At 31.5% G+C, this 9513-nt stretch overlaps 1 protein-coding gene across 1 annotated transcript; it reads right to left on the bottom strand.

Annotated features, from left to right (window-relative positions):
• Positions 1-399: 399 nt before the first annotated feature.
• LOC130903735 (glucose dehydrogenase [FAD, quinone]-like) lies at positions 400-7992 on the bottom strand. The gene is made up of 4 exons (XM_057815985.1): positions 7806-7992; positions 6109-6327; positions 1735-1853; positions 400-1653 (listed from the first exon to the last, which is right to left on the bottom strand). Exons 1-4 carry the CDS (start codon positions 7990-7992, stop codon positions 400-402), a joined length of 1779 nt encoding a protein of 592 aa, XP_057671968.1.
• Positions 7993-9513: the final 1521 nt, after the last annotated feature.

Below are 9513 nucleotides of genomic sequence, written 5' to 3'. Positions count from 1 at the left end.
ATTTTGATAAATACAGTGTGATTGTTAGAGATAAATATATGAAATAGAGACGGTCATAAGTGATAATGATGATATTGGAATATAGAGTCTATTCTATGAACCATATTGTAGAGTATAATGGGAATACGTGATGCCCAGTCTTACCCGTTGATGAATAAATATGTTGAGTGTCATAATAACTATGATATCAGCGGTGAATATTAAGTTCAAGTATAGGTTCTTTGAACTAATAGAAAAGCAATACTCAACCAATATGAGGATTCAAATACTAAGCTGATTTATATGTATAAAATTTTTCACAACTATTTCAGAGTAATCAAATGAATCCTCATAATTGTAAGATGAAAAGTTTAGAATCAATAAAGATATCAAATATATTCTCTTCTCGAAATGATCAAATTAGTCTTCAAATACAATTCCTCCATGATCTCTTTTAATATCGTCACTTATTTTTTCAGCTAAAGTAGCACATGGGATTGTCGAGTGACCTGCTATAAGTTCAGGATATACACTAGCATCCGCAACTCTTAAATTTTTGATGCCAAATACTCTCAATTTTGAATCTACTACGGCCCCCTTCTTAGGATCAATACCCATAGAACAAGTGCCTACCATATGTAGTCCAGGAAAAGCTATCTCTTTTAATAAACAGTACCAGTACTTTTTGGATTTCACTGGATATTTTGAACATGCTGAAGAATTATCATCAATATATTGGACATTATATTTTCTGTAGGGTTTGGTATTTATGAGCTTGAATATAAATCGTATACTTTGGTATACCATATCTATATCATCATCGTTTTTATCAGAAAATGCATTCATGTCTATCAATGGATATTCATAAGGATTATTATTCTTAAGTCTCAAGGTACCAGTCGATTTAACTGTGAAAAATTCTGTACCAATGTATTGTAACGTAGTATTTGCATCTTTCACTGAGTTGTACAGCATTCCTGTTAAATCTTGAGGAACCAAAGAAAAAATTTCAAAATCAGGCACTCCCGTTTCAGTTTTATTTATTTGATAAAATCCTAAAGCTTGTGGTAATGAAGGAGGGTATGTTAGATATCCAGTTCCTTTGAAGTAATCCGATAATTCCTCGAACAGGGTTGGTTGATGAAATTTCATATTTGAACTAAATGGGAGTAGATAATCGATGTGATCTTTCAACTTACTACCAACTTCCAAATCTTGGATAACTTCAATATTCACGTCCTTCAAATGATTCTGGGGTCCAACACCAGAGAGCATGAGAATTTGAGGACTAGCAATGGTACCAGCGGATAGAATAATCTCTTTTGAAGCTTTTACCCGATAAGTGTTGACCCCATTTGTGAACAAAACACTTTCAGCCACCTTATTCACTTTATTTATTTCAATTTTAATAACGTAACTTCCCGTAATTACTTTTAAGCTGGGTCTTCCGAGGTAAGGACTTATAAATATAGATCCAAAATCTTCTCGTTCACCATGTCTGGTGAATCGTTGAATATACGTGGCTCCAATCATATTCGGTCCATTGTAATCAATCAATTCATAACCCATTTCTCGGTTGGCGTAAAAAAATTGTTTTCCAAATTCAGTCATTGGTAATCCATGTTCCACATGTAATAAACCAACTTTACCGTGATACGATAGGTCTATTGGAGCCTTAGGATTAGTCCAATCAAAATATTCAGTTTTTTTGAAATATTTCAATAAATTTTTATAATTCCAAGATGGATCGTCAACCAGTCCTGCTAATTTATCGAAATCTCCAGGTGGACCACGACAGTATACAAGTGCATTTATTAAAGAGCCTCCTCCTACTCCTTTTCCTCGAGCAATTGGGCATGTCTGGTTTGGGTTACCTGAAATTAAAAATAATATTGAAATTAGGAGCTAATTGGTGACATTATCGATCTCGAAAATGGTGATAGCAATGCTAGTTATCTTCTGAATCTGGTAGATAAATTTGATGAATCAGTTTGATCTGAATATCCAAAATTTTATTCACAAATACAACACTTAATTTATTACTAAATGTTTCGAAATCATTCACAAATATACATGATTCTGTTTCACAGCAAAGTTTGTTTTTAATTGAACACTATGTATTTCATTCCAAATTAAATATACCCTCCGCTTTTCTCCAACAACAATGTAATGTTATATTTTATACTGAGTATTTTGAAAACAATGGTAGGAGTCAACGAAAATTGTATTTAATACATAACTCAGTTTGTGTATAAGAGTAATTGTTTATGGTAACCCCTACATTTAGAATTTCTAAAAATTCGATTTTGTTCAATATTCATGGAATCTGGTAGGATTATTCTAAATGCTATGTTCCCAATTTTTGTATTCACCACTTTTTATTTAGTATACTAAACATGAGCCCCTCTCTATATAGTTAAATTGATTCTAGTTATTCTCAAAATTGATAGTTTTTAAGATATTTTTAATTGTTCATATGAAAAGTATGTTACACTTTTCTTTTCTCTATTTAATTAACTTATTACAATTATTTTAGAGCAACACACAAATATCAGAAGGGTGGATAATAAATAAATAATAAATAGAGAATTTTTTTGAATTTTATGCTCCCATAAGGTCTATACAGACTTGGTGTTAGAATGCTGGGAGCTCTCGTTATAATAAATCTTTAATACATATAAAATAAAAAGTCGATTTAACTTGATATGGTGATTTAGTCGATCATAGAATTAGTCCTTCTAGTCTACCTATCAGTAAACTTGTTTTGAGTTTTCTATTGATAGGTGCGTGCATTGTAATAAAAAGTAGCTCCATGTGAATTCCATAAAATACGTAGGTAAAGTCTGAGTAAATTTCTCATAAATCATTTCATAAAAAATGTCTTTCTATTTTCAAAAATCACAGATAATATATTCAAATACTATGGATTTCAAATAATTATTTTGTTTTTTTCTCGTCAGTCTCTCATTACACTGAACCATTTCGATGAAATCATTTCATTACTCTGTAAAATTATCTTTTCGTCGATTGCAGACGATCTAGATATAGCTCATAAAAGACTTTTGTGGTGAGTAATTCTTATTACATTGGCTCAATATCTTTTCTTCACGTTCCAAGTTTATTGTTGAGAGTTGTAAAATAAGCAAAATTTTAATTTGTGACAAATAGTTTCAAAGAAATTTTAATTTTATAATATAATACTTTCCAGTTGAAATATAGAAAATTGAAATTAATGATTTTATTCTCTAATATCCACCTACATATCTTTTTTGTGCTGCTCTCAAATAATCCGTGATGGAAATAAGAAAAAAAAAGCAAAAAAAAATTTAGGTTTTGACCTGTTAAGTTTTTTATCAAAATATATGAATATTTTTCACTTCTTTCAAAATAGTTCACATATTATAATATCACATACTTTGTTAATATTTAAAATGTCCATTTGAGACATTGAGAAGGGCCAAAGTAATCTTCATCCAAAAAGTAGAGAAGAAGGACACCAGAGATCACAAATCCTCAGCCTGACCTTGTTTCTACTCAAAACGATGGAAAAGCTTGTCGAAAATTATATTAGAATAGCGATTCTGTCCATCCTCTCCATCCATGTTAATTTACATACCAAACAGGCAAATTTACGGAGACTGCTTTGGTATAATTGACACCTGGAATTCAGAACTTTTTGACGAACAAAGAAAATGTAGTATTTGCCTTCTTTGACATAGAAGACACCTTGGACAATATGGATGGCACAACTACTTTCTACTAGAACAGCAGAAACTAAAGTAGGGCATGACACCACTTATGTGGGGCTTAGTAGTAGATGAACTTCTATGAGGGTTGACGAAGCTCGGCATACCCTGTAAAGGATATACAGACGATATAATCACCTACGCAAAAGGATGTTTCGAGAATGCACTTTGTGACATAGTTCAAAATGGACTCAACTATACAAAAAGAAGGTGTCAATCGGTGGGGCTAAATGTCAATCTGAACAAGACCTACCACATGAAAAAGAGATAATTACCAAAGCCACAAAAACCATGATAGTGTGCAGAAACTATATATTTTCGGTCTGTTTTAAAATTATTTTTCTAAGTTTTGAAAGACAGATAATAATTGACGTGCAACTAATTTCAGTCCTTATATTTTGATATATACAGGGTATTTCAAAAAACGTGATCCTGTCTCTAGGATAGATAAAACAAAAAACTATTTGAGGTTTGCCCAGTAAAAATAAATTATGATTTTGCGGTGACTATTGGCTACAATGTATTGAAATTCTATACGAATATGTTAAAGCGCCAGATACACGGTTCGTAGTATTGAATATAACTTTTTCAGATTATTAGATTTATTACGAACAATTTCTAGTGAACTTGAACATCATTCAATTTTATACCAAAAAAGTACTTTTGATAAAAAGGGTTACTGTGTACCTTTTCGGAATATTTGATTTGACAATTATGAAGTAATAACCGATGCCGGTATGAAGTAATGATAAATGTATTGATAAGAAAAAACAAGATGTAATTTTAAAAAAAGGTTAATTACATAGAATAGAATTCAATTGGAGTAAGTGTTCAAAATGTCCTTCGTTTTCAAGAATACACAGTCTGTCTGTTTTCCAAAATATCCATTATTCTTCTAAGCGGTTGGTCTTTAGTTATCCTCCAAGTGCTTGAAGAAGACGTATTCTTATCGTCTTGCCACATTCCTTGCGCTCACTGTTGGATTTTTATCAACTAAATTTAAAATCATATTTTCTTTATTAACGGTTCTTGTTGTTCTAGGCCTACCAGAATTTATTTTCTCAGGGGTCACATTCCCGGTTTCTCGACAACGTCATTGAATGGCCATAAATGTATTTTTACTTGGTAAATTTCTTCGAGAAAACTTTTCTGCATAACGCGTTATAACTGGACTAGGTTTCCTTAACACTAGCCTGTCAGTGTATTCAAAATTTAAGTACATTTTCATTAACAATATCTGTTGATGTATATAAAACATTGTTTGTAAAGCGAAGTAGGATGTTGTAACGGAGAAATATATTTTATGTATGTATTTTTTATGTATGCAAAATAAAGAATTACAGTCCACTGAAGTATATAAATGTTCTCTTAATCAATTAAAGTGTACCCCTACAATACTATCAATGAATAGCAGTGTTCCATGGAACTATTACCATTACCATATTATGGGTACTCAGCTATAGGGGGCATTAGAATGAAACAAACAACAGTTTGAGTCCCAAAACCGTAATACATGATCATAAAATTATTGTTTGTTTCGTACTAAGGTTTCCTATAGCTTAGCTCTTTTAAATTTAAAAAACAAGATCCTATACTGATTAGACTGGATTTTTGTGAAACGTTACAAGAAACGAAAGCACTTAGTGTCAATTTTTTCAAATGTATCCGTTTTATCGATCGAGTCTCATTTATCTTACAAAAAATTCACACAATACTTACTAATTAATAATAATAATAATCAATAATTCCATTAATACTTCATACCAGCATAGGTTATTACTTCATAATTTTCAAATCAAAATATTCCGAAAACTTATAGAGTTTGTCAAAAGTATCTTTTTGGTGTCAATTTTTCGTAACAAATCTAATATTGAAAAAGTTTTATTGTTCTATTCTATTCTATATGTTCTATTTGGTACGAGCCGTGTGATTACCGCCCCTCTATGAGAGTCAGACATAAAAAGAAATTCATTGAATGTGTCAGCTTCCAAAATATATTCGTATAGAATTTCAATACAATGTTGCCAGTAGTTGTGGCAAAATCGTAAAAAATGTTTTTCTGTCTATCCTAGGATGGATATATATTCTTGATTTTAAGTCTCTTCGGTGTTAAAACCAGTTTTTTTCAATATTTTAACCTTACACTTATGTTTATTCTTCTAAATTTTCTTGATTTTAGGTCGAGGAGACTTAAAATCAAGAAAATTTAGAAGAATAAATATAAGGGACTGTGGCAATCAAACACAAAAGTGTATTCTGTTAAACAAGAATTGTGGTAAATACTTTTCTCATTATCAGAAAAAAATTTTCAATATGACAATGTTTTGTTAACTTTGGTGCTGTTCAATTGTTTTTTTTTTCGCAAAAATAAAATATCTCTTACCAAGGCAAATATTTTTTTGAGGTACAGATGTATAAGCCCAATTGTATTTTGTTGAATTATGGTACATAAAAAATCCAGGGACTTGGATTAAGCCTCCGTCTGAAAAGTCGCCTGGTTCTATCAAAAGAATTCTCCATGTAGTTATTTCTGACAATCTATTTGCTATTATACTGCCACTGACTCCTGCCCCAATTATCACAAAGTCGTAGGTACCATAGTCTGAAATTTATAAAATATAAAAATATTATGTATGTGATTGAATTAAGAAAAGAACATGAACAAAGATCGATGGAAATGTGAATTTATTTGGATTTGAGAATTTCGTTGAGACAACAGCTGAAATGGTTTTCGAATTATATATATTTATGCATTGGAACATAACTCGATATATCTAATAGTATAATTTCTTTACAATATTTTACAATCACTGTAATAAATCACCGTATTCTATATTTCATCATTTATCATTATGTCGTTAAATCTCTTGGATTGTGGCTAGCGGTTTGTACGCCAACAAATCCCTTCATTGAAGTGGATTACTCCCCTTCTTTTTTTTGTTATAATTTTTTGTTAATCCTGTTTTTTTGTCAGCGTTCCACATTCTTTTCTTTATCTTCTTTAATTTGGTTTGACCAGGTATTTATTGGTCTGCCTAAGATAGGTATTCTTTACTTATTTTAATAATAGTGAATCTGAAATTCATTCATGAAATTCACTTAGGATCTTGATTATGTCTTCGAAACTATTGTTGACTGGGCACTGATTTATACTTCACTATTGTCTAATACTCTCTCTTTCGTACATCCAGTTAAAAATATATGCGTAGTTCGGATAGATAGATTCGTCTACTCACATGAAAAAATTTTTAACATTAAGTAATAAATCATGTTTTTGCGTACGTTATTTATATCGAAAAAATTCGAATTAAAAGAAAAAAGTGGTTACTCCATACATTGTGTCAAAAAATGTTTTCCTTTTTATTAACAAACAAAGTAGTACTTGAAGTTTTGAAGCATCCCACTCCTTCTAACCAGCATTAAAAACTAAAATAATTTGCATCTGATGATGACTAGTAAATTCGTCAACTTGCATTTGTCTTTCGAATTTTTTTGCGTATTTTATATAGAAGTGTCTTTAAGAATGGTGTTTATCAATTATGCAATCCTCCAAATCACTCTCATCAAATACATGAAAGCCTTATCTAGCATGCTATTGATTATTAGAAACCAGATTCAATATCCGTAATGAAAGTAGTGGATGACGGCCGAAAATGAGGACTGATATTTAAACCAGGATTCAGCAACTTTCAAAACTACTTTTTGACAAGTTAACTGTCATGGTTAATATTTGACAGTCTTAATAAAACGCAGTTTCAGCTGCTTAATACTAAAAAGAACCAAAGAGTGTATTTAAATAATTTAGAAATTTATGTGTACATAAATATTACTGACTAGTTAGTATGTAATAAAACTATCTAAGTAAAATACACCTTGTGGATAAAGTTCAATCGCCCGTTTGGAGGAGGCATTACAGTACTCTAGCAAAGGCTTTTCTTTCAAATAAGTAATGCTTTTATCTTCAAAACATGAACAAAGTTTGAAATAGAACAGATCATACTTGCTTACGAAGAATAGTGTGTTTCTCAAAATAATTATCTACATTGGTAACGTTAATTGAAACCAAAAAATTAAACTTACCTAGTATAGTATCATTTTTAGGTTTATACATGTAGGCATTTGTAGGAGGCGTAAAATTTAAGGCCTGCTCAACAGATGTTGTCAGGAGATTTTTGTAGTAATTAAAAGTTCCCAATTGGGTACGACCCAATCGAACAAAAGTTAAGAACAATAAAGTTGTGACGGAGTATAATTTGGTATACTTCATTTTGGTATAGTGAATATTTACTCTAGTTTTGTTCTTATATATCATTTTTCGGTTCGATATATTATGTAAATTGGGTATAATCATATATATCACATAAAAAATATTTTTCATATAAATATGTATATAAATTTCATATGAAACTAAATGGTTCACAATGTAAGTATAATGATAAAGACCAAATTATGAGTGCAATACTCTCATAACAAAATTCATGAACGAATACAGGTTTACAGAAGTGTATTTAATGATATCCTAAAGACTATTTATATATATATTTATTGTTCAGAAATTGAAACCCGCTGCTCTATTAATTTATTTTCCATTTTAATTTTATTTCACAAGAAAATATTGTCTTGCATAATTTTTTTTTTAAATTTCCACTATTTTGAATTGATATGAAACTAATTAATGAACTTCAGCAATAGATTACTTGAACAAAATATCATTTAAAAAAAGGGATAAAATAATGTGTATTCCACTGAGTGTTCACTATACAATACAATACATCACTAATGATGTTATGACTAATGCTCAAGATGACCCATGTCAAGAGGTGGGTCGAAGTTTGAGTTGGGAGAGCTAGCGAAATTTTCAAAGATTTCAACTCATTATTTGATGCGGTAATCGCCTTTGACAATACTCCGCAAGAGGGTGTTGAAAAACGCAAACGCAAGAAGAGTAGATAGGGCAACCTCCAGATAGATGGCACAACTACTACCTTCTAGAACAGCAGAAATGAAAGTAGGGCAAGACACCATTTCATTTAGTGCCAACAAGGGATGCACATGAGGGAATAATGTCCAGTTGACAGAGCTGGAATAGTGTACGGGCCCTTGAATCAAACACTCTGAAAACCTGGGCAACACACCAAGCATTTTTCAAGCAGAAATTTATGCAATTGAGAAATGTCTCCAGTTGAATCTAGAGAGGAGCTATCGCGAATAGGAGATCATCATCCCGTCCGATAGTCAAGCAATCATCAAAACTTTAGGCTCAAATATCATGAAATCCAATCTCGTTTGCGATTGTCTAGAAAAAAGACTCTCCTGGGACTCTCCTAAGAAATTATAATCAGGGAAGATCTGCTGAGTGTATCAACCTAAGTAAGAACAATCTACTAATACTAACAGGAGTCCTATCGGTGCACTGTTGCCTCAACAGATACCTCAAGACGCTAGACTTAGATAATGAGTCGTGTATTTTTCACAAAGGATGAAACCTCTATCCATATTCTCTCGAAGTGTGAAACACTACGGCACTACTTGGGAGCTTATGAAATAGAAGACGAATATTTCAATCTGCCTTCTGCTTGCACTGTACAAAATTCACTGTCATTTAATATTGTCTAGTCGTGAACGGAACCTTTCCAACGAGGTACACTGTTACCAATCCGAAGCCGAGCATGGGATAGAGTTTATACGTTTGATGCTAAAAGCCTTTTAAGCTCCTGAAAATTTCTGCTACTTCACCGCTTGGTGCTTGTATGAAAATTAAAGTGCAAGGATTGCATCTATTGTAAAC

Source organism: Diorhabda carinulata, chromosome 2 (genome assembly GCF_026250575.1).
Source record: "Diorhabda carinulata isolate Delta chromosome 2, icDioCari1.1, whole genome shotgun sequence".
Classification (NCBI taxonomy): Eukaryota; Metazoa; Arthropoda; class Insecta; order Coleoptera; family Chrysomelidae; genus Diorhabda; species Diorhabda carinulata.
Note: the sequence above shows the minus strand (reverse complement) of the source record. Positions and strands in the feature narration are given on the sequence as shown.

Bases quoted from the DNA above. Each gene is read 5' to 3' on its own strand.
- LOC130903735 (XM_057815985.1), bottom strand. From the start codon at position 7,992: ATGAAGTATACCAAATTATACTCCGTCACAACTTTATTGTTCTTAACT. The intron at 1,854-6,108 runs GTAAGAGATATT...TTTTAATTTCAG, and splicing joins TCAAAAAAATATTTGCCTTG to GTAACCCAAACCAGACATGC. The intron at 1,654-1,734 runs GTTGACGATCCA...ACTAATCCTAAG, and splicing joins TCGATAAATTAGCAGGACTG to GCTCCAATAGACCTATCGTA.